The 26,925-nt window shown below is 32.5% G+C and overlaps 2 protein-coding genes across 5 annotated transcripts in view; both read right to left on the reverse strand.

Moving 5' to 3' along the window:
* The window catches only part of LOC123709709 (tetratricopeptide repeat protein 28), a 60,164-nt gene extending 37,017 nt beyond the window's left edge, over window positions 1-23,147 (reverse strand). For both annotated transcript variants that reach the window (XM_045661221.1, XM_045661220.1), the window contains exons 1-6: window positions 22,886-23,147; window positions 16,328-16,374; window positions 6,399-6,568; window positions 6,031-6,134; window positions 5,485-5,687; window positions 421-518 (exon numbers count right to left, since the gene is read on the reverse strand). In XM_045661221.1, coding sequence (XP_045517177.1) covers window positions 421-518; window positions 5,485-5,687; window positions 6,031-6,134; window positions 6,399-6,568; window positions 16,328-16,351 — 599 coding nt within the window. In that variant the 5' untranslated portion in view covers window positions 16,352-16,374; window positions 22,886-23,147. The remainder of the gene's footprint in view (window positions 1-420; window positions 519-5,484; window positions 5,688-6,030; window positions 6,135-6,398; window positions 6,569-16,327; window positions 16,375-22,885) is intronic.
* Window positions 23,148-25,488: 2,341 nt separating this feature from the next.
* LOC123709478 (unconventional myosin-XVIIIa) overlaps window positions 25,489-26,925 on the reverse strand; it is a 138,409-nt gene continuing 136,972 nt past the window's right edge. For all 3 annotated transcript variants that reach the window (XM_045660868.1, XM_045660869.1, XM_045660870.1), the window contains one exon: window positions 25,489-26,733. In XM_045660868.1, coding sequence (XP_045516824.1) covers window positions 26,646-26,733 — 88 coding nt within the window. In that variant the 3' untranslated portion in view covers window positions 25,489-26,645. The remainder of the gene's footprint in view (window positions 26,734-26,925) is intronic.

A 26,925-nucleotide genomic window follows, 5' to 3' on the forward strand; every position in this document is an offset into this window, starting at 1 on the left:
CTTAGCCATAGAATATTAATCGAATTTGACGGATTCGTACAATCTGCGAGGTCCACAAATAATGAAGAATGTGCTTAAGAATTATGTACCTAAACACAAAATGATGTCTTTTCATTAACAAAATTTTCATACAGGAATAGTTTAATAGACACCAAATGTAAGCTGTCTAAAAATATGTTCATATATTAATCTTTAACTAATTTTATCTTTTCCTGTAATTCTTACTCTTGAGGACGAGTGCTCGAATACGTACTTTCGTTTTATGTACGCTATTAACACTAGCTTCTAGTGTGGGAAACAGAAGGTCTTTAAAAGTCGACAGCGCGTGTCATAATATAAGGATATACTTTTGAAACATACACAGAATAATGTATGTCCCATGAGAAGGTGTAGGATAACTCTATATCCGTTTGTTCCTACCTGAGCTTAAGTGAACACGACCCAATTCTTAAGGCTGCTTCCAAAACCGTCACCGCCGCTTGATACTGCCCTGCAGCAAGTAGCTCTTGCCCAACAACCTATAAAAACACAATAAATGTTTAACAGTTTATTGACAGACCCACCCAAAACGATACTATGTATATTAGAATTTAAAAACAGAACTGGTTCTCAAATCAATAATTACCCATTAAGCGCATAATAAAAGTTTTGTTATCAACAATATTGCATATAACAAACTTAATTTATTATCCCACCTCGGTGTACATAAAACCTTGTAGGTAATATGTTCATAATATCGCTTTGATCTTTGCGGCATTGCCATTAGACTCGATAATAATAAGGTAACGTACATAAATGCGAATTTGAGTATCACTGTCTAAAGCAAAAAAGCGAGACGAATTTTTAAAGCCCCATTATCTTTTGTCGATCCAATCGTCGCGTTTCGGAAGCTGACATTTCTTGGTCTCCCTTAGAATATTTAGTGAACACCCACGCAGTGTTATTTTATATATACGTTTATTGCAATCCTAATTTCATGTGACTGCTACGTAATTGGATATAAGTATTATGTCCGACAGAGGTAATTATAATAAATCACTTGGAATTATTTTACTTTTGTTTATCGCTGTGCCTTTACGATTGAGTTTTTTTATCTCTAACAGCTGATCGTGACGACATCTAAATCAACCCACTACCATCTAAATCGACAAACGAATACATTTTAATGAAACTGGAAATTATTTATGAATATTCAAGGAGTTTTTGTCTGTGCTGAGCAGTGAAATCGACGGTAATAAGACAAATTTACAGATCATATTACAAAATATGAGTCAGTGCATAGGACTTACTATAAATACTAATGATAGTGACTGAATGATTCTATTATTTTTTTCTAAATAATACAAATATAGATGGAAGAAATGCTGTAATTCATGTAAACAATATCATTTGTTTAATACATTTCGCAAATTGAATTATAAAGTCACCGCAACCTTAGTGTCAGGGTCGAATATGTTTTACAAATGAGATCGGAATGTCTTATAAAAACGTCGATACTTATATAGCATGACAAAAAATATTTTTGTATTTGATTCGCCACTCTTAACAAGTAGTTAGTTTTTTGTTTCGAAATGCTCATTTTCTTCATAAGAATCAAACTAGCTAGATATTAGCAAAATTAGTAGGTTATTAAACTAATATTTTAGGGTCCTATGAGGATATTTTTTCGTAAATAATAATTGAATAATACGTAAAATAATTGATGCACGTCTATTCTCGATTTATTTCCTATTTTTACAGTAATTAAGCGGATTACGTCCGCATCCAGTCATCCCTTATATAGATTGTATTTATTCAGGATGCATATTGTAGACTGAATACAAATAGTATACGCCATTTTGACCATTCATGTCCCCACAGATCAACTGTCGAGGAGATTGTATGTAAATGCGTGGGATTCGCGTATTTATGGTGCTTTGATCACTCAGGGCCCATTGTCCGATCGTTAAATGCACCGAAAAATGTTTAGTCCGACAGGAGGTCTGGAATGTATGTAAATGAGTAAGACTCGGGAGCAGAATATTTTACCGATTCGGTCAAGAGAATTCACTGGAGGAGTTGAGGTCCCTGAACGTGTATATGTTGGGTGAATAGCTCAAACTGCCTAATATAGGGTTTGCAAGGGTTTTCGAGAACGAGGACCCGCGTGCGTAGTATTTGTTTTAGCTCATATTTTATTGTTATATCATATTCTATTTTACACCAATGTAATCTGTATAGGCCCAAATTTTTAACCAGTTGGAGTAATATTTAGTAATACAGGGTTTCTGAATATGTATGTTTATATAATCATAATAAAATATTAATTAGGTGGCATATGTGTGTATCTTGATTTTAAGAGAGTAATACATATTTTTTAAATTTTTGTACATAAGAGGGGGCTGATGTTACGTGATACCGCTGAATTTATATTGCCAGAAGGCGTTGCATTGCCGGCCTCCACGTTGGTTCCACGTAGTAGTGGTGTACGGAAAAAACTTCCTTAAATACGCTCAGTTGTACGGTGCTGAGGCGATGAGAACTTGGAGAAACTGATCGTTTGGTAACACAGAAGGCAATAGATCACGTGGCCGTTCACCAACTTATGGACCGATTAAGTGAAAGTCTCATCGTCCTCAAAACTTTACGCTGTTACAAGTGAGACGTTGGACAGAAACCGGTGGAAACAGATAGTTCGCTCTAGATGCTTCGTTGCAGACCACGACCCTCAGAAGTGAGCTGCCGATTAAAAAGAGAGTAAAAGGAGGACATCGAGGTGTTACGGATGGTATTTCGTATTCTGTTTTGACGTCCGATGATGAAACTCAGTTGCAGCTCATCTGCAGGATTGAGCACCTCCTCCAAAGACGGTCCATAGTAAATGCGGTAAAAGATGCCGAGAGACCCCACATCTCTACGCAACGCCAAGTGATCAAGCGCAAAGTGACTGGTCATCGACGACTCGAATTGCTCTTCGTTGAATACGGTAAAATATATAATAAAAAAATTATTTACTGTATATCTTCGAACCGTACTTTATTTCTTAAAACTTACTGGAAATAGATAGATAATCTAGAACGTCGCAACAGGTCGCAGTAAGTCGCTTATACGATCTAGATTATAACATTAGAATTAAGCACTAAAAACTAGAGATGCTGTATAAATCTGCCTATCATTAAGCATAGTCCGTTTCTCGACCTAATCTCTTTGCTTGGTCATTTCCGATACATGCCTGTATAAAGCCACTTAGATAAAGGTTAACTGTGTTTCTTAATAGAAATTAACATGGATGATATTTGCTAAATTACAGATATTGCGTAATTTATGCTTGGATTGCGTACAATAAGCAAAGTCAATAGTTAACCAGACATACATTCCTTGCACTTTTCAATGTATTTATTAACTAAGTTATAAATAGTAAAGAAGTTACATTGAACATTTTGTATTAGGAAATTAGGCAGGTACATGAATATGCATGTCTTCTATGGTTCAAATCAATTTTAATTTTGCCCGAAATCGAACAAGGAGTACTGACTGGGTATAAATGGACGTTGCTAAATTACCGAGGCGGAATATATGGTAATGAAAAAAATTACAATTGATAATAAACATAAATTCGGTTTAAAGAGCACCAAATATTGGTGTAGAAAAAAATGGTAGATATTTGTAATTTCATAATTACAATATATCTTTTAATATGTGCAAGAAGCCAACATCTGCTGATAGTACGTACAAGAATTACTTGTGAGACTTGTTAGGCAAGTTATTGCAATAGTCGAATATTATATTCCAATATAAACTTAACATTGTATATACTTTTAAAGATAAAATTTCTTCTTCTTTCTCATTTACAAAACACACATGTAACTTACATGAAAAAACAAAATATTACACAGAATGCAGTATGCAATTACTGCTTCTAAGTCCCACTACCAAAAACATCGCAGGCATTTTCGAAACACGTCCTATTATTATTTCCCGTAATTCATGAGGCTAGCTATTGTAAAGACTATCTGTGCTGTAGATCAATCAACACTGTAGCCATTTCCATAGAAATATATTTATTTCAATTTAATGGACCCGAAATATGCAAGTAGTAAGTATATCTAACAAATTATGTACAGCCATTACACAAAGTACCATTCTCATTAAAAAATCATCTAAATTATTTGGCCAGAATCATGTGAACGGCGGCTCCAAAGACATTAAGTGCAGCTGTTTATATTGTCCGTTCGTAAACAATGGCTTGATCATCCGGGGCGTATTTGGGGTATCAGATGTCATGCGGAGACAGTTAACCTTAAATAAACTTAAATTCGATGTGTTGACGGCGTAGGATGGGTATACATTTGGATATTTTGGTCTGTCAGGATTTTGTGTATCATGTGTGTGTGCGAAGGTATTTGTTTTATTTGGCATATCAATTGAACGTGTTAGGTTTGTAGACATTTATGGGAAGTTTTAAATTAAATATGTATTCACAAGCTGAATTCGGTTTTCCTTAGTTAATGTGATTTTATTTAGTTTTGTTTCGTAGTTTAAGTTTTCCGAAATTAAAACTTTTTCAGACTGTTTGTGAAATTTTCTTTATATAAACCTCAGAGTTCAAGTCACAAGTTTTTAATTAACAAATAAAGAACATAGATCATAGGGGTTAATTTTTTTAGAGCTGAACCAGCCTTAACATTTAGGGGGATGAAAAATAGATGTCCGATTCGCAGACCTAACCGAATTGCACACAAAATTTCACACAAATCGATCGAGCCATTTCGGAGGAGTTTAATTACAAACACCATACACTATTAAAATGGATTTAGTTAGAGAAAATTCTTCGTTAACATACATATTATATAATAACGCAATGCTCTTAGTTAGTTCGATCTTGCGGAGAATACATATATTTACACAATTAACAGCATTGATATTGAAATACGTTATATTAGTATTTACTAAATTAAACGTATAAAAAACATTATTTGGCTACACTACTAACATGTCTCATTATTTTATACAACTTTAACGCATACTAAATTACCCATTTTAAATAACGATGGCGTTTCGGTAACTTTGAATAACTTGGACAAGACCGATAATGGATAATATATCTTGTTATCGAATTTCTTAAATTGTTCTGGCTTTTTCCTTTTTGAATCATTCAGTTGCTGCTTTACATACGACAAAGTTGAAGTTAAATTTTAACGAATGTCCTGTAGTAAGGTCTATTAAGTAGCTTTTTATGTTACGTTATGAAGTTAATTATTTTTATATGTATACGAGTGGCAGCAGTAAATTTAAATATTCAAACCTAGAGTATTTTTTTGGAATACGTTTCTCGAGGTCTTCGTACTGATATTCAAAACTTATTGTAACATAAAATATAATAAATTCCATTGGTCCTAACTTAATTGTATCTACCAGCCATAAACTTCAAAAACTCATTAATTTCTATTAATAATGCAACAATTCGTAATTTTTGATGTGTACTATTTAGACATTTTCACTCACCGATATAAGTACAAAAGGTGATTGATCCAGTTTCATAGCTTCTAATTGCCGGAAGGTTGGTTCGAGAGTGGTGCGTAGCGGAGACTTTAAGGAGGCCTCGACAAGGGCTGCCAGCAGCTGTCGAGATGACGGCTCCACGCCCAGTCCTGAACTGAATGCGGCCAGGGCTTCACCATGTCGCCCCAGGCATTGGAGTGCCACCCCTTAAAATATTTATAACTTTACGTTCATTCGATTTTAGAATAATATATGTCTCCTCCCATATAAAACATAACGAATTTAGCAGTCACGACTCGTAGGTCGACATTCTAAGTCGTATGTCAAGACACAATCTCGTCTTGAGCGCTGTCAAATATGTCAAATTTCATACATAAAAGTGGTGTGACATCTCTAGATTTAAAGCTGATAGATGTTGGACAATAAGGGCCTAAAATTTCCTTCTGATCTGAAACTTTCTTCAGGATATATTCGCTTTTGTTCAATTGGGTGAATACTGTTCACAATCATATTATTAATTAAGATACTGTTCATGATTTAATGCCTTACCTTGTCTGTAGTATGCTTTAGGCCAGTTAGGGCAGAGTTCTCTTGCGCGTGTTGCATCTTGCAGAGCTGCAGCGAATTGCCCTTGCTTCAGTCGAGCTGCTGATCTAAGAAACAAGTTGTACTCATATATGATCTGATTCAAAATGGAAATGAAATATAATTAAATAGGAATATCTGTTTACCGTTATTATCTTATTAAACTTTATTTCTTATTACCAGCACTACCATTTAAAATAGTTATATTATAGAAATATATATTGTAAAAAAATCCTCTGTGATATGATTTATATACGTCAGACCATTTTTTTAAACAAACTGTTTATAGTATATGCGTTAATATTTCTTAAACAAATGACTTGTAAACATACCTATTACTATAAAGTATATGATTGGCAGGGTCCAACGTCAAGGCATCAGTGTATAGAGCCACAGCTGTAGAGAAATCTCCCGCTTGACAAGCCGCATTTGATGCCCTGACCTTTTCCACGAAGAGAGCCCTGGACGCAGCACCGAGCGACGCTGAGCCACTGGGCTCGACCTGAAACAATTGGTTTGTTTCTATATTTTATATATTTTCTTAATAGCGCGCTTAAATAGTCCAAAGCTTATTGGTTCGGTAGTCCCGCTGAGCTTTCAGCGACTGCTATGCTTATAAGTTCCCATAGGCCCCAAAATATAAGGGTTTATACTCAAACCGAAGCGAAGAGCCCTGAGAATCAGCGTTCATCGCAACAAAATGTCATCCAACAGTCTACTATAAAGAAAAGACGTATTTTTTTTAGCTTGCACTTTTTTAATCCGTTGCCAATGAGTAATGCCATCTAAAATTATTATCGTAAATTTTCAAATGAATGTATGCAGTAATACCCGTTTACTTTCAACTATAAATATTTTCACGTAGCTGGCTTTGCCATTATGCTTGTTCACATAAAACATATTTATAAACGATAAATAATAAATGTAACGTTACTTTCGACGATTCCGACGCAAACTGGATTCCAATAAATCAACCAGACTATTAAAGTCCCTTCCAATTAAAGAGAGAGATATGAATAAGATGCATTGAATTTGGAGTCGATTTACAACACAACTCATCGATTTTTAAAGCTCGGTTTACGGCAAATTTAGGGATAACACAGATATTTAATAGCCAGGAAAGTATTATAATATATCACTGTAACGATATATGGGGTATTACTTTTATTTTAATTCTAATTTAATTTTAATATTTTCAAATTTAACGTCGATGTAAATGATGATGGAGCTTTTCAAAAACTAAACTATACTATCATATAAACTTTATATGAAAATATATTTTATATTGAACACGACGTGACGGAAATTAAAATAGTATTGCGTAAACTATCACGTATACTTGATAGACTTATAGTAACTAAAATATAACACCCTTCCGAGAAAGTTTCCGTATCGCATAACAAACACAATAAAGTGATTTGTGTCTACGATAAGTGTGAAAGGGCTTCACGGGGTCTTTATTAATAAGGCTATAAAAACACTGTCAACTCGCTACCGAATTCCAATCCTTTCAGCCGTCAAAGATTAAAGCGATTCTAATTTGTACTCACATTCTTTATTTTTGTCCAAATAGAAACTCCACTTGAAGAACATACTTTGTACTTGTACTACTGTTGTCGTTTTTCTATCATTCGAACGAATATTTGATATGTAAAGTAGTTATTCTATGCAACAATAATTTAGCAGAAGTAGGTATAGTCCTACTTTCGATTCATTCGGAGTTAATTGTTAAAATAAGTTCTTTTTTCCCTTTCTTGGCCTGCACGGTTTGTGCGTTAAAACAATATTATTGTGTGATTCCCGCGTAAATCGTTTTTGACCCGATTGCAATTGACAGTTGACACTTAACCTTTCTCACGCTTGATAACAAATAGTATTAACGACACCTCTACAGATAACTATTTTTTAAGTCACATATTCCAGCGATAAAATTCATATTTAGGTGTGATGCTTGTATTTTGATAGTACTTATCAGCAGCTTTAAAACATCAAATCCTTGACTTTTTATCTGAGACAAGTGTCGTCACGCACATGAAGGTACAAAGGGATCTATTGTTGTGTTTTTGTTAACAGAACCCTTCTAGATTAGACTCGGCCGTGCCACCTGTGCTATCTACTCGAGCGCATCGGAAGCCATGCTTTTTTCTCACGAACCGCATTCTCTAGCTTTTGAGTGAAAAGTATATTGTTTTGTACATTTACATGTTTTAAAACAAACGAGATCAGAACTATTGTAATGTACTTAATGTTATAAGTATCTCTGACATAATATTCTACTATAAATATGAGCGTCGAGTTTAGTATGGAAAAAAGACAATGTAAGTAATGGCTTATTTCAGGTTTTTTTTTAAATTTTAGGACGGAAAAGACATTTATAAAGGGTAAGATAATTTGATACAGGTAGATGTTGATGTTAGGTAGGTAATTTGTGGGTATCCTACATTATATATGTACGCGATAAAAACATCTACAATATCTTTTTTCAAATGAAACTTATATGAAGTATATAATAAATAAACCTACTTACAAGTTTCATGCCGTTTATCGGTTGGGATTCGTCTGCATGTAATGACGTCGCTTGATTCGGCCATCTTGAAAAATGAGCGTTGTAATCGAGCCTTATTCATTTTATTAAAATTTCGTTTAAGAAGGCGCCTGATAACCGAGAACGACGTATTGGGTAATTATTTTTTCCCAACGATCTTCCATTCATCTGAATTTTGGACTCAGCCCGCCCTGAGATGCTTATTAAATATTAAATTGAGAAAAGTTGGTAAGTTGCTAATTGGATTGTAGGCAAGTTATCGGAAATCAGTAATTAATACTTAAAGTCTCGTTTTTAGTTAGTTCTTTATATTGTTAAATTAAAAAAAATATGTGGAATTCAGTAAATTATCTCTTTGTATTAATTATTTAACAAAAAATAATAGAATTTAATCAATTAAAGAATTTGTAATACGTAAAATATTTTTTTTTGTGTACCTATAGCTTCATATAAAATATTATTTTATATAGCTTCATATAAAATATTATTTTATATGAAGCTATAGGTCATTTTTGCAATAATTATTTAAAAGAGATATGTAATAAAAACAGGTATGTTATGCTTATCTCATGTTTATACTGCTCTTATAAAGTGATAACTAGGTATAAAAACTTTTTAGTGGGCCCATGGAAACAAAAATAAAGACAAAAGCAATCACGTCCAAATCCGGGCAGGTAGACTAGGGCCGTGACTTTAAATAGAGAAAAAACACAGTCGTCGGCCACCTTTGTCTACATTTTTTCGTCTATTTTCTTATTGTATGCCTTGGGATAATTACGATTCTTACCTGTCGAGAATAAAACAATTAAGTGAGCTCCGAGACAAATCACACGCATTTTTGCCTCGTAGGGTATTTAGAGATTCTTAATACAAGATTAAGAATTTAATGAAAATATATGTTGTACGTAAATAACAATTCCTAATTAACCGTTCGAGTTCGTGAAAGATAGAAATACTCATAAACAAAACAAATAAATTTTTACGAGCGTTAATATGTTAAATGAAAGTGTTAAAAGCAAAAGAAAGTGCAGGAACTTCGTTTCCTTAATTATTAAAATATTTTTACAGGTTTAGATTTAAGATATACTATTATGTTTATAAATAGCAATGTAGAAAGACTTGAACGACTCGTTTCTTATTGCCCCTTTCCTACTTGAGAGAGGCATATTATATTTTTGTGTGAATGTGAAGTTTAAGAACTTTAATTATTTAGATATTTATTTGAAGTAACGGACCTGTTGCGATTAATCATAGAATTTCAAAGAACGCATTGAAAAGAAAATAAACAAAAATTACAATTGCTAGTAAATATGTCGTTTGTTTCACATATTTATCAACTTCCGCATATGCATTCGCCTGGAGCTTTAACTCTCATCACGATTGTAATACTCATTCTCGTACGTTAGCCGACCAAGTTAAGAATCTTTTACGTTCGCATACTTCCTTTTAGTTTGACGGTATTTCACAATTCACTGGCTATTGTAACCAAGTTGCAGCACGAATGTTGTGAATTCCAGACATTCTCTGACAATTACCGATTCGTGAGTGACCCCTCACCCCTCGAACCAGTTAAATTTAAGCCTAAAGGAATAACGTTACATATATCATGTTTTTTCTTAAGTACCTGTTATGTCATTTGATTAAGCATTTAGGAAAATATATACGTAGTTTTAATTCATAGATCAAATTGACTTATCACAACAATTATTAATGAAATAACTGCTAAAAATAATTGATAGGACTGTTTAACGTTTCCACTTACTTTATTGTTATGTTGTGACACAATTAAGTTTGTTTAATACTCGCGTAAGTACAGGAATGGCATAGTTGTGTATATTAGTATCTATGCAGGTATTATATAATTTGTATCTATTTTAAACAAATAAACCTCATCCTTAATTGAATAGAAGAAACACAATAACATCCAATTTAATTTAGGGAAATAAGTTCAATTACATAAGTTTTAAAAGGTTTTAGTGTAATTGTTTCCTCTTTCAGATACATGACGTTTGCTTTTGCCTGTAAGATACTGAATGCCTCTTAGTCAGTCAGTTATTTATATTATTTTTCTCTGTGATATCCAGAAGGAATTACTTTCACATCATAGTTTTTGTTCCGGCACGCGTAAAGCGCGAGTGGAATGCGCTCGTGACGATCAGTTTCGCGCGCAATCATCCTCCGCCATGATGTTTTTGCTGTCAAAATGACATCCCTAAGGGATCCGTAATAACTAATAGTGTTGGTCATTGAACTATTCTAAATAAAAATGTAAAAGTGAGCAATATGTCAAGCTAGCTAGCTACAAAATATTATCAAGTACAAACACAATAATTATATGAAACACATTGATATAAGCCAATAAGCTAAAGATGTGTCGCAGCAATGGCGCTACTGTCAGCTGCCACAGTTATTATGAATTTCACTCAATTGTCTTTGTCATTTCTTAATCTGTTAGCCTATCCAATCCGTAAGATATAAAAAAATATTTTCTCGAAACAGAAGAATAAAATCAAATGTATTTCCTTTTCAGGTAGATTCATTTTTTTAAGTAGTTAGTGATAGAAGTCTGTTAAATCTTACAACTTCTATAAGACCAAACTAGAAACTTAATTATCAACATTACACTTATGACAGCCTGCACACGTAACTTGGCCTTTAATTTTCTCTGTATCGGAGATCTAGTCGCTTCACGTGGATGGAGGCGGGCAGAACCTTAATTACTTATTACACGCGAAAGAATGTGGTACAGCGCTACGCTAGGCTTCTGGGGTAACATGAAGACCGAATTAAATACATCTTGTTCCATTTCGTTTATAATTCAAGCCATAAGCCACCTTATTATTCCCTAGATAAGACACAGTCCAGAAAAAGCGATACGGCGGGCAGTCGTTTTAATTTTTTGATTGCAACATGTAATTTGCAATACGCTTATACCAATTGCTTGAAATTACTCAGGTGCAATTTATAAAGTGCCGTGTAAAAATTTCTTTGTAGTATAAAGATTTTTAAATTAAATCTACGGTTGCGTTATTTTTTTTAATCACAAAAGTTGTTTGTTAATACAATATCCTTATAATAGTACAATTTTAGAAAAACAAAGAACTTATATAAACTAACAAAGAATATACATAAAATAAGGCGTAGACAGATCTATAAGAAAATGATTTCATTGATTATACCGCTTTTATATTATGTTAAGCAATGAAAACTTTTTTTAAAGAAAAAATACACTAATAATACAATAACCTCTACTAAGACCATCGGTCTGTGGTTTAAATACGGAAGTGTAACATGCTACAATAAATAAATAAGACAACAGACTTTCACGTTTATTGTAGCAAAATAATTTTCCATAAGCAGATTTGTCGTGCCTAATGCTATACTTTGTCTACTCACATATTGTGGATAATTGAGATTGGAACAAACTGGATTTTATCAAATATGGGTGTTAGTCGTGAATTGGACCGGGATCTTTGTCGGCACGTACGCTTAGTAACCGCACTTACCACAAAAGTATCGAAGGCGGTCAATGTTTAGTGTAGCCACAACATTAAAATACGTGATACGGCTCACTTCCTCAACGAAAAAGTTAACTCTCAATCTACCTCTAGAAGGTACACCTTAACTTGAAAGATTTTAAATTTAACAAGCTGTAATATCCTAGAATAAAGTGCCGGAAGTCACATGTCTACGCGATTCTTCATAAATAAAAATTCTAAATTCGTATCATCGTCTGTGCGCAATTGCATATATCTGTGGTTTTTTTGTAGTTTTGTTCCCGCCTAATTTAAATAGCGAATTTTATGTACGCCTGTACGTTGTTACGTGTCACATCAATATATTTTGCAATAACCCTTTTCAAAATATATTGTAATAACAAAAATGAGTGGAGTTATGTTAAAATCTTATATAAACCTAAGTATTTAACACCGCTACTCGCACGGACCAATTTACAATGATTTCCACTATCCAGTTCCTTTATTAGATCTCTTACATGACAGCTAACATATTTCTTAGCGTTTTCTAAGGCAGCAACCCGACAGATACTATTAACATTGCAACATATTTGCTGTTGGATTTAATAACATAAACCCTTTATATTGAATTCTTGTAGTTTTTTGTTTTAAAGCACATTAAAAATAGAAGCATACTATATAGAATAAAAAAATAAAATCAGTGGCATTATAAACTTTGAAGGTTTGGGCCTCAGGTTTCCTTATCAGTTCCATGATTATTTATTTTTTCTACTCAGCCTGTGCCTTATACACGCCGTCGATTTTGAGTCTAACCCATGCCGGGGTCTGACGATGTTTCGCTCCACCGAGCAAGTGTTAAATGTGCGCATAAAAAAGGAATGTTATGTCCCAATAGTAGTAACCTGTGTTATTGATAAGATTAATAAGTGTCCTATTTTAAAATGAACTATTTGGATACGTATTGCATTTTTGTATCATACATGCTAATGTATATTATACCACGACTGCTCTTCATACTCTGTGTATTTTTCATTTTTAACTACACATATTCTTTATACGAGCTTTCAATTGTTTATGAATGTCCTGTATGTAGACAAGAGGACGCTTTGTTTTGAGCCTTCATACGTTTGTATTCCTTTAAAAACGAATTTTAATATATAAATAATATATCCTGAAGTAGCCTTGGAACTGGTTTACCAACTGCTAATTTTTATCCAGACGTCTCGCCAACTCTGAAATACGACGCATTGTTGGTATGAGTAACAATCATTCCAACTCCACTTCAGTTGCACAATTACAATTCCAAGTGTATATTATTATATTATACATTGTTTTTCCAATTGTATATGTGTTTTAGAGGTAGGTCTTTCAGAGCAATTTGCGCAAACAATAAAAAGGATTGGTCAACTTAATTTTATTGTAAAAACATATAAATATATATATTATACATACAATTTAATAGCGCAGTATGTTTTGTCCTATAGTTTCCGTATCATATTATTAAGGTACAATATAAATAAGATACCTATCTATAATAGAGATTTTTTTGTCGTTTTGTTACCTTTGACATTTAAGAATGTATGCGAGTGATGTTTTATGATTGAAGTTAGTATTGTCAATGAGAAAAACGTGAAAAACGAATGATGGAGGTTAGTCCGATTTTATATTAAGGATTTTTTGTAGAAGATTCCTTAAAAAAATATATATATTTGCTCATATTTTCTTTCTTGTTTCAAGAAACAAAAGAGCAATATGTAAACAATAGTCGAATATTGCATCTACATCCACAATTTACATGTGTTACCTACGCCTACTCTCAGTAGGGCTGTCATCTTGTGTCGGTTATAAAAAAAAAACAAAAATATGAAATATAAAAGAAGTCTCCATAATCGCAAATTAATTTCTTTAACCTAAAACCTTAGCAAAAAACAATTAAAAATAATTCTGCGTAGAGAGATGGATAAATTATTGCAGTTACGAGAATAAAGAAATATTACATCAAAATTTTGGTTTTTCCTACATAATTTAATTTGACTTGGTATTTTTAACAAGCTTCGCCAACCCTACGATTCCACCCATCTACACTTCAACATAATTTGAATTACATGACTCGTGCTATTCACCGTGTCATTGTAATGATTGGTAACGATTTTGAACCTTATTCTCTTGTAATAAAGGTGATACATGTATATGCAGATCATCTTGATTTCTCGCCGCAGTACATTGTTGACGAGCGTGGGTTATTCGTTTCATAGATATTCATAATAGATTTTTGAGACGGCTTTAGATAACTTACATTGTTTTGTTTGATACTGCAACCGAGAAATGTGTTGTGTTATTTCTTATTAAACTGTTATAAGGAAATAGCAAGACAGATATTATAACCATTAACGTATCTTTCAAGAAAAGAGCAACAATTCTTGAAAGGTCTGCAACGTACTTGCGAGCCTCCTGGTAAAGTGAATGTTTATGGGCACTTAGCATCAGGTTAGCCTCCTGTCCCGTTTGTTTGTATATTTAAAAAAAGGTATTTTGGGGGGAGGGAGGGGTCTCTGTCCTGGCGTAGCCAATAGGTATCTGGATGGGTTCAGGCAAACTAACACCTCCAGCTTTGTACATACATACATCAATGGTGCTACAACCTTTTTAGGTCTGGGCCTCAGATTTCTGTATCTCTTTCATGATCATTTGTAAATCGAAAATGCAAGTAGGAGATCAGTCTTCTGTGCCTGACACACGCCGTCGAGTTTTTTGGGTCTAACGCAAACCGGTTTCCTCACGATGTTTTCCTTCACCATTCGAGTTAATGTTAAATGCGCACATAGAAATAAAATCAATTGGTGCAAAGCCGGGGGTCGAACCTACTACCTCAGAGATGGTAGTCGCACGCTGAAGCCACTAGGCCAACACTGCTCTGTTTTGTACACATTAAAGAAAATCGTTTTATCAGCCTGCCAGTTAGTAAATTTAGTTGTTAGGACTCCGTGTGTTGTCTGTCAGTGTAATGTAAATATTCATACAAACTTCACTAATAGACATATAGTCTGATTTACACAGAATTTGTATTAAAATTTCGAATCTATGATGAGAGTATTAAAAAATATTTAGTTAAGCTTTTTAAAACAGCTAATATTAATAGTAATTGTTTTATACATAGATAGCTTTACAAAATTTTACAGTTTAGTACTATAACTTATAATATATGAATAATGTATCACCATTTTACAACTAACCGATCTATACGCCGCTAAAGGATATTGTTAGAAAGTATTTCTCTAACTAATGGTGTTGACTAGTTTGTATTAGCTCCAGCCCATGTTCTATGCCATAGTAGACTTCTGAAGACATTCTTAGTAAAACTACTTTAGGGCTATTATATACCCTGCACAGACTATAAATAGTCTGGATAAAATGTTTGAAAGATTTCGTTTTATAAAATATAAATATACAAATGTTATTATATAGCCTTCAAATCTGCGTATGTATTTTAAATATATTTAATCAAATATTTGATTATAAAGATCATCAAACGTGTTGAACTTCTATGCTTATTACGATGCTTAAAAAAGAATGTTAATGATTTACTTAATAGCTTTTTCTGATACTATTATTTTTATGAACAAAACACAATAAATATAAATTGTATTGTATGCAAAAATCGATACCGCGTAATTAGTTAGTTAAAAAAAAATAGTTAGTTAGTAAATAGTTGCAAATGTTGAGGGTATTTCATTCAAACAAATATCTAACAGAGAGCAGTAGTGATGTCATAAATATTGTTTATAAGTGATTATAATACGGTTTATATACATACTTATATACTTTATATACCTAACCTTAACATTGAATATCATTTCCTGCATATTCTACAGTCATTTCAAGAATTTTCAACAGACTAAATAAGGCATTTTGTGTTAATATGTACTTCTAAGTAATTCTTGGTATTGTAAAAATTTATATCCGAACTCTTCGCATTTTTATTTGGAATTAAAATTACCAAAAAGTTAAAAAAATTGTATGTAAATCTGGATATAGAAAAAAGTACATATAAACGATACCTAATAGAAACTTTCTACGTGATGTTGTAACTCACGATAAAGTTGAATAGTTACAACACGCAGCATAAAAAATAATTGTTAACGTATACATGTCATACAATGTATTAATAAAAGATTGAATAACCTGAAAGTAGAAACTTCTTGGTGTAAATAAATTTACGATTTAAAAAACAATCACAAACCTCAGAAAAGTCGCGTTGCGACATCGTCAGCTACATTATCTTGATTCCTGAAAATAAAAACCTACTGTCAGTATAAATTCAATTATCAAATTTTGATTCTTTAAAAATAGCAAAACAATACAAATTGTTTCAAGAGCAAACGCTTCTTGAGCATAACATAATTATTAAATATTTCATAAAACATGTTTTTTATAAGTAAGTCGAAAAACAATCCCGAAAAAATGACATATGACACTCGGAGACAATAAGTGTGGATAGATTAACGAGGCGGTGACAGTGGGGATGGTAGTATGTTCTAGAAATATAACAAAAGCACTCTTAGCCGACGAATATAAGGAAGAGATGAGATATATAGCGTGTGTCTCCTATCTCTTTCGGATTTAAAATTTTATATAATAGTATAGAATAAAGAAATATTAGTAGAATTACAAAATCAGCAACGTTACAAAAACTCAAAGTTTATTACTAATAGATATAATTGAATTGCGTGCCGCACCTGACACGGGCCAGGTCAGACGTTTGTCTGACCCTACACATGCCTCAGACAAGTATTTTGCAAAACATGCAATCTCTGGTATTACAAAATTCGTGTGCTTTACGACGGTATTAACTATAATGAAACATAAATATTTACGACAGGTTTTCAACATGTTTTTGTTAATTCAGGGATCAATACAAGTTAAGGTTCGTTAAAATATTATTAAATTTTAATAATGCACGTTAAAATTACGCAAATTGTAGGAGTGTTAAGGAATCTCTTGAATTTTGTGACAAGATCTAATATGATGGAATTGTTAATAATAATAAAAATAAATCTTTTTAATAAATATAAATTATGTTCCAGTAGAGTAACTTGTAATGTCTTAGTAAGAGACTAAAATGTTACGGATCAATTAACAAGGAAAATGTTTTCTTTCAATTACTTAAAAAGGAAATTTAAAGCAATATCAATGAAAATTGTTTTCGCTTTCTACAAGTTATTACATCTATAATAGTTGAAGCATAACTCGATATAACACGCTATTGCACAAAGAAAGTGTACGTTATATATGTTCTCATCTATAACTTTTGGAATTAAGTATTATTATATAAGAGAAAAATATTTGTGAATAAAAATATTATCTCAAATGAATAGAGTAAGATATAAATAAGAGTTTAGGAAAGCAACAGAGAAATGGTGGCATTCGGAAGAAACCTTTGTCAAGCGACAATCTAATAAGATCTTCAGTTTAATAAGAACTGTGTGCAGTAAACTTGTTTTTATTGTAATAAAATAATATTTACGTACGACAAAATATAAATATTCTCCTATCCTATATACCTGGACCACATCGAGGAGGTACTAGAAGGGACAAGTTAATAGTAACCCATAACATAATATATATATATATAGAATCACATGAAAGTGGATGAAGCTAGAGAGGTATGTCGGTAAATGGAGATTCGTAGTCTCAGCCTACCCCTTCGGAGAAAAGGCGTTATAATCTAAATAAATCATACATTTAATTAATATTATTTAAATAAATCTATGATGAAAAACACTTTTTTAGAGATACAAAGTTTTCCCTCAAACGTACATTAAAATGATTAACAAAAACGTCTTGGAAATGGAACTTTTAAAATGAAGGCGTTTGAATTATACCTTCGAAAACTGTTTCTCTATCAGGTGCAAGTTTGTTATAGCTATTTAATGTTTCCTGATTTCTCGATCATATCTGGCTTCCGTTGGCTCGTCAAACTTGGCAATTCATTTAAATTAGCGGCAAGACCGAAACAGATTATAAATCTACGGCTAATCAGAAACTACACCATTAGTATGTTTCTCATATTAAATCAATGAGCATCGAAATTACCCAATTTGTTAAAGATAAAAACTGCTTTTAATAATCTTAAAACCACTCTCAAGCATGTTAAAACTCCATTATATATATATGAATTATCATCCCGTTTGCCCCTTATTTAATGAAAATTTAGTTTTACTTACATAATCGATTAGGAACTCATTAAGACAATTTTAGGTTTTTTTTAATGGAACACTGCTTTATTCAATATTAAATTTGAAAATTGCATTAACTGTAAACAATTTTTTTCATGAAATAGAAACATAGCATGTATTTTCAAAACAAGGTTTTTATATTCGTGAAATATCAATACATTGATGTCAAGTCAACTAATAACCATGCCAAGCTTACGTATTTATTAAGTATTGATGGATGTAAAGAATTCTATTAAGCTAATAGAAAAAGTATCAGCGATCCGGTTTATGTGAGAAAGTATGCACAAGATAAATCATTCTGGCTACGCGGAACTTGATTACGAAGTATCACTATATTTTCCGATATATGAAGGGAATTGCGTTCTTCGATATGTTGATTGTATGTGGAAATCGTAATATACATGCAAGTTCTGACCAGTAGCATTCAAAAACTAATTTACTTTCTCCAATAGATCTCGTATTTGTTGTGTATGAGATGTTTGAAATAGTGTATACTTGTAGAAGACTTTAATATTCTCTTTGTTGATACTGTTATCTTTGCTAGATTTCATAACAAATAGTCTTAAATATATAAAATGGTATACACCGTTAACTGGTATAAGAAAAAAAGTTGAGTTCAATTAAAAAATCCCACTTCTTAATTCTTATAAACGCTTATCTGTTCCCACGCGTTATTATTTATTTATGCTTGAATAAATATATTTATTATACGTAGGTACATGATTAAATAACTGTTGTTTGTAACTACTTAATTTATATACTTCGTATAATGCAACGAAGTTCTGAAGGTATTTACATATAAATAACAGTAACCATGCTAATAAAACGTCGCTAACATTAGACTACGTTTTGTATGACCGCCGAAAAGTTTGGCAATTAATCTCTTGTGTTATGGTCAAAATTACTGTTGTAATCATGTAAAATAACTTTGGCAATCGTTAATTATAATGAAGCCGTATTTATTTTGTAAATATCATAAAATCATATAAACATACTGAAGCAAAATAAGCTTCTGCCTGGGTTTATGAGCTTGACAATTTTCTAACCAATTAAGCAAACATACGAGTACTTAATAGCAGTTATTATGTTGCTATAAAATAATTTAAAATGATTTTATAACCTACAACACAACTTTGTAAGAACTTCACAGAAATTGAACGGGTTTGTAGAATACAGAGGAATTCGTTACGAATTACTTAAAAATACTGTATATTGTCTGTACGCTAATTTTATTGTGTATTTAAAGTTCTATGTTAAATAAGTTTATAAGGATTGAGTAGCTATACGCCTGAAAAAGGTAAGAGATCCAAATAGAGTAAAGAAAATCGAATTTCGTGTTTAGTGTAGTAAATACAACATTTTATCGTGGAACTAACGCTGGTACTCTGTATCTTCACAGACGGTTCTAAAACAATTGTGAGTTGTCTTTATTATTCGAAGAGCTTGAACATCAAACCAGAGCTTTAACCTTAGTTATATATTCAAGAAATCAATTATTCCTTGTTCAAAATATATTGCTCATTGTTAGCGTGCGCGAACTAAGAAGCTCACTGAATCCTTAACTAGTTTGCCACTAATTTTAAAATATGAAACAATACATTATTGACTTTTGTATTCAAAATTTATTGACTTCGCTTAGCGAAGAAGAGTTAATAGGATTTTACACGACAATTTACACAGCGGATTTTTTTTATATACTAGCAGTACGAGTTTAATAATCATAATTTGAAATTTAATGTAATGATTTTTAACGAAAGGTAACAGTTCTAAATAAAACATTAAGTAATGGATAACACAAATTAAGTATTCTTTACATTTCATAGATATCTTGTGGATTTGTTGGTATCTGTTTTATGCGTATTGAATTAAAAAATTAAATATTAATTTTAATGCCAATTAGATGTTTACATCATAAGATAAAGAATATAAACACATAAATGAGTCCCTGATACAAAGCGATGTGTAGTAAAATATTAATTTTGATACTAAAGACGATTTTAAGCAAAAATTCGTTTATTAGCCTGAGGCAATTCTCTCAACCAGTAGCCAGATGGCCAAAGATTTGAAAGTCTAAGTACGATGCCATCATTAGGTACACGTGAGCTGGCGTGATCACAACAATATTAATCTTCTTTTATTTCTAGGTGTATATTAGAAAATTAAGACGTATGCTAATATACGTAGAATCAGAAAACTATAGTAATTTATCAAATCTAATAAACTTAATTCAATGATTATTCAGAGACCTTTGCTTTTCATTCCATTCGGCATAGGCAACGATCTATACTTTATGTTTTGGGAAGACAAGGGAATGACTGAACTTATAAAGAGACAGAAGTTTAAAATAAACTTATTTCAATCAAGCGTCTTTACTATTAATACAATGATCACAAAGAATACACAGATTTACCAAATCCGTAACGAATTCCTTCGTTCCATAATTATAATGTTTGATTACAAGATTCAAGACAAAATAGATGGCGGCGTCTTCTCATCATACATATTGTATTTGTGGAATTCTGTGGAACTAATAGATATGAAATTAATGAAAGGCTTGTTGTAAAGCCGATTATTTACGCACGATACAGGTAATCAATAAATCTATAAGGGTCTTGCTAATTAATTAAATTATCCATGATTGATCAGTCTTTATGTAGTATCCAGACATTATGACATGACGTCAAAGGATTTACTGTGCTTTATTCTACGCATTCGCATTTCAAGAGCAAAGACAATAATAATTGTTTCGGAGTTTACAGGTCATGCCTAGGTGTTGAATAAAACTCAGTGAAATAATCGTAAACAAATAGATATGTGCTTTTGAAGTATTAACTTCATTATTACGAAATCGAATGATTTTGTTATTTGGGTAGAAGATGAAATTCTTATTAGTTATCATTATATGGTATACAATTTTTTTCTCCGTGTACTACAATTCTTACTACGACGAATATTAAATTTAAAGCAGCAGAAAAGAATTGCATTGGTACTAATTAGCTAACGCCATGAAAATTAAAAATGTTACAGAGAAATAATTTAGACAAGGTGTTATTACGTATTAAAGGCAACGTAAAATAAAATATCGCGTTAAAGTCGACTCGTGCGCAAGTTGCCCGCGGCGCACCACTTGCTATGATGACGGCTAATAAAATCACATTGCTACCTGTTACCGTATTGAAATTAAAATTGTAATGGGCTATTCCAATTTACACTTTAATAAAAATTCTTATATTAGAATAATGTATTGAAATGTAACTTCTATTTATTAATTAGTGTTCGTATATGAAGCGAATGTCAAATAGTATGAACATAGTCATCGTTGAACTTGTTAATCACATCACTTTAACTGTATTTTAATAAATATATATGGAGGAATAGGTTGAAAAAGGTTACAGGTTGGTGAGTTTCCGCACTTAGACTGACTAACACTAGGTCCGTTGTGCGTTAAATCCTGGCTAACTAAGCCAGCCTAGCTTCTTCAAAAAGCACAGAAATTCTCCTGGGCACTTCGCACGTTTCACGGGGCAACCTCACTGCTCCGAGGGTTTATGTACGTTGTTTAGCCACAGCCAGAGGACTGGGTAACGAAATCGTCTCCTGAATTTGTCAAGGATAGAATGAGGATCATGGCATTTCCATTTTTGTCGGAAACCAACTATAGAGCCAAATTTATAAACTAAATAAAATTCAACATTAGAAGGCTAATCTTTGCTCATAGCTATATACAGCGACACGTATTTTTTTGTGTATTATTTACCTTAAAAAATTAAAATGAAATGAACCTTACCAACTGCTTTAGCAAATGTGAAAACCTCGAGTGGATGCATATATAAGTATGTTTTTTTTTAATTTGTAATACTGTAAATAAAATAAAATAATATAATATTTCAAATTTTAGATAACTTCTTGGTAACATTGAGGGAAAAAAAATTACTGAATTCGATAAGATTTTAGCGTCCTACTTAGATCGTTGATGTCTTTTTTATGGAGGAAGAAACGACTTATCGGATTGCGAAGAGGTTATTGCTTCCTCTGGTGTAGGAATACAATCGTTATTATCTGATGTTTCAGCCTTATGTTATATAATGCTGACTAGAAAAAACAGCATTTTATAAAAAAAGTAACTATATGACGTCTTAATATATTATATAAAACACATTAACATACAAACAAATATCACAAATGTTGATTGTTAGGGTTGAGTTTCTTTTTAACCCTTTCTTAATACAATTCTAAGTCATGCACAGGCAACACAAGTAGTCCTGTGTATACTCACGGGCACGCAACGACCTAGCGCAAAGGTCCCATAGCCACATTCCACTAAGTCTGGTTATCAACACGAGGTTTAACTCATAATTCTTTATGAATGGTATTTGACGCTTTAAGAGTTTAATGAACTGCAACTGTCAAAGCTTTTAACCGAGCAACTTTCTAGACATAGTATCTAAGTTTAGACGATTGCAATAACTTCATTATATCACAAACGAGTTATGTTAACGGATCTATACAAGTTAATCTACTGTTTATTCTAACGTTGTAATAAAGTGTATTAAAATACTCACCATCACAACCTTCGATTCAGACCAATTATAAACCCATTTCTTGGTTTGGAACTTGATTGTTACACTCGGCACAGGTAGAAAAAATACAAATCGTAGTCAGAAATGTATAGACACTGTTGAAAGTTAGAAACACTTTTATCACTGTTTAATGTTATTGTTGCACTAATTATAAAACGGAACTTAAGAAAATATTACTAATAAAAATATTAATTATTTAAGAATACGATCAAGTAGGCATGCGCGAGGGCAGCCTATGAGGACAGCCTCTCCCGAACTGACGTTTGTGAATTGTGATTTGTCAGTTGTCTAGCGTCTGCCGTTACCTGATAAACGGTGTTGCCAGATTGAATATAAACACCCAAGCTCGGGTATTTCAAATTGTTGGTTGGGGAAAAAGTATTTTTGCTTTATAGTATGTATGAACATGAAATAAAATCTCTTTGGCTATACTATTTCTTTCAGACTGATTTTGGTATCATTAAAAGTTTAAAAGAAGATAACCCCAATAGCAAATTAGGAAAATTTGTGATTTTTATTTATTTTTCGTACTGTCAAGATAAGTGAATCTAATAAAGAAATTCGATACATTTAAAATTTTACTACAAAAAGGTAAAAATACAACGCAAGCCGCGAAAAAAAATTCCGATGTTTATAGACCGAGTGCAGTGTCTGTGAGAGTAGCACAAATTTGTTTTGAGCGTTCTCAATCCGGAAATTTCAAGTCAAAGATGCACGTCGCTCAGGTCGCCCTATTACGGATAAAATGGATGCCATTTTTGAAAAAATGGAGCAGGATCGGCTTATCTGTAGTTACGACGTACCTGAAGAACTGGGAATTGACCACAAAACAGTTTTGGCGCATTTAAAAAACACTGGGTACACAAAAAAGCTTGATACGCTCGTACCTCACGAGCTCACTGAAAGAAACCTCATTACTCATTTGTGATTCTTTATTACGACGTAATTAAGCTGAACCATTTTTGAAGAAGCTAATAACTGGTGATGAAAACTGGATCTCCTATGAGAAGAACGTACGAAAAAGGTCGACGTCAAAGGCCGGTCAGGCTTCACAGACTGTGGCGAAACCCGGGTTAAATCGCAACAAGGTGATGCTGTGTGTGTGGTGGAATTGGAAGGACATCATTCATTATGAGCTGTTACCATCGATTCTGAAGTCTACTGCGAACAACTGATGATATTAAAGCAAGACATTGAGAGAAAGCTTCCAGAACTTATCAGCAGAAGGGGTGGGGTTTTTCATCATGACGCGTCTAGCGTTATCACACATTTTTAGCCACTTACCAAAAATTGAAATAGCTTGGCTGGGAGGTGTTAATGCATCCGCCGTATAGTCCTGACCTTGCACCTTCGGATTTCCACCTGTTTTGATCTCTTCAGAATTCTTTACGCAGTGTCAGGTTAACATCATGAGAGGAAAGTCAAAACCAATTGTCGCGGTTTTTTGTTTAGAAGCTGCAAAATTTCTATGATCATGTCCCTACCTACAAGATGGCAAAAAGTTATCGAACAAAATGGTAACTACATACTTAAATGAACTATATTAAAAAATGTTGTGAATTTTCTTAAAAAACACGAAGAATCTTTGAATATTGCTTTTTTATACTTCGTATTATAACTGTACAAGTTTTAAATTGAACTTGCACAGTATTATATATTTTTTTATTCATAAAACTGGATCTAGGTCAAGTCAATATATTGTCTTTTACGTCAGTTAATTTAAAAAAACAAATAAAAACATCTTTACAAGTGCTTTTTAAATATAATCGAAAAGTTAACAATAAAAATAATATAAATTACCGTAGTAAACAACAAATTCGGGAAAATGGCGGCTATTACTCCTAGGTAAACATAATTGTAATTGATTGATAATTTAACATAGGGAGTACTTAGCGCTGAATCGCTTCTCTTTCCAACTCAAAATATCTAGATAAAAAAGTACACTTATGAACGTCAAAAAGAACTTAAATTAATTGTAAATTTACATTTACTACCAGTTCGCAAGTCAAGGACGTAGAGCGGGTAAGAAGAACTGGCAAGAAACTTCCCGCCACTCTTTTAATCGCCAAGTATTGAGTCATACAAATTGTTTAAACTGGAGCAAAATAGAGTACCGACATAGTTGAAGATACATTCTTGTATGCGCTGTCACACTTGTCTTAACAACTATCGACTGTGGTGGGTACCAATTTCAAACATGACTAACAGAAATAAATAGGTTGTTTTTGCTTGAAAAGAAAGATATTATTTGGAAAAAATTAAATGAATTCATTCCTTCTTCGGCTTAATATGGCGTATCAGCGTACCTTGGTTCGTTAAAATATTTGTTTGAATTCGATAGGCACATACTTATCACATATCTTGTGAAATTCATAAATACGAAACTGCAAAAATATATTACGTATTACAGGTCAAATTCTAGTAAAATATTTGAAATGAACATAATATTCATATCTTCATTATCACTTCCTGTCATGCAGCATGATTTACGTAAAGTCTTCCAATAAATGTTAGGTTTGGGATTTAATGTTAGGAATTCGCTTTTGGGTAAATTTTGGGCCCGATGACCAAAGAATAAAGTCACGTTTACATCAGTTACTTTATTAAATAATTTCATTTTACAACCAATATTGAACGCAGCAACATTTCATTACTTACTCGTACAATACCCATATATAATGAAGACAATGATTACAGACACATATCTAAGGTTTACATGAAGATTTAGAAGACTTACATTTATGAATACAGATCGCTAATAAAATAAAATTAAATAAACCAGTCAATAAGGAATTCGATATATTAGGTACTTAAAAGATATGTTCGATCGTCTATTATAAAGCAACAACTCACAATGTAACAAAAATCATACAATAACAGTCTGATCACACGAATATTACAAATTAAATAATAAAAAATGTATACGCAATCTAATTATTTACACGTTAGCTAACTAAATAACAATCAATCTAATGTTACAATATAAATCCCGTCTCTATTTCATCTAAATACTGATTGGCTGATCCCAGCTCAACGTCTACACATAAACAATTATTTCCTATTAAATCAGCTAAATAAATAATGTAGAAGCCTTGAAATTGTAGTGAAAATCAGCAAGCCAAGTTTTTTATATGGAATGCATTTAATCAATTCAGCATTGCTAATTACTTGGCGATTATCATGGTTAGATATATTTTTATAAAAATCGTTAAAAACTCGTAAATGTGTATAGCCTCAAAATGTTAAACTAGTGTAGGTATTTGATTGAGCAGTGTTCTACTTCGTGATTATCAAGCTTGCTCGTTTTAAGGGAGTTATTGTTTATAATACTTTGTTCATAAATTAATACAATTAATAGATTATATTAAATTTAGAGTTAGAAGCACAACGTGCTAAGTTCAACACGTCTATATTTCTCTCACCCTTTATCAAGAAGTCCCAAAAAGATCCTCATCTACCCATCGTGTGACGCGTCAAATAAATGTCAAGTGTCAAGTTGACAGTTCGTCATTCAAGTCATTTAAATTAAAACTGATAAATGTCTTACCACTTTAATTGTCTTATAACATGCAAACGAGCGTAAAGTTTGAGAATGTTTCAAAATTAAGTATTCATAAAGGTGAATTGTTTAGGCCGTTTACTCTATGACTTGGTGGGCAGAGTTAGTCCTTTGCCGCGAGCAGAAGACCGTGCAAAGTATGGGCAGCGCACCGGCAAGCAGGCCGGCCGCGGAAGGCGGCTGTTATGCATACGAGTCTTTTGTTGGACTTAACGGCTTCGAGCCAGAGCTGATGCTGGAACGACTGGCGCGGCCTTCCGAGCTGGTTGACCTGAAAATAAATTATAACCATTAAATTTAAAGTTGTAAAAAAGTCGTGATATAAAATATAAAAGTAGTAGTTTTACAGTTACGAGGCAGTGATTTTCATAATGCTGAATCTCGCAAACTGTATAACTTGCTACAGCATAAATGCTGTGTATTTATGGAACGTAATGTTTCCGCCCCATGTTTCGATTAGATG

This window comes from Pieris brassicae, chromosome 5, assembly GCF_905147105.1.
Source record: "Pieris brassicae chromosome 5, ilPieBrab1.1, whole genome shotgun sequence".
NCBI lineage: Eukaryota > Metazoa > Arthropoda > Insecta > Lepidoptera > Pieridae > Pieris > Pieris brassicae.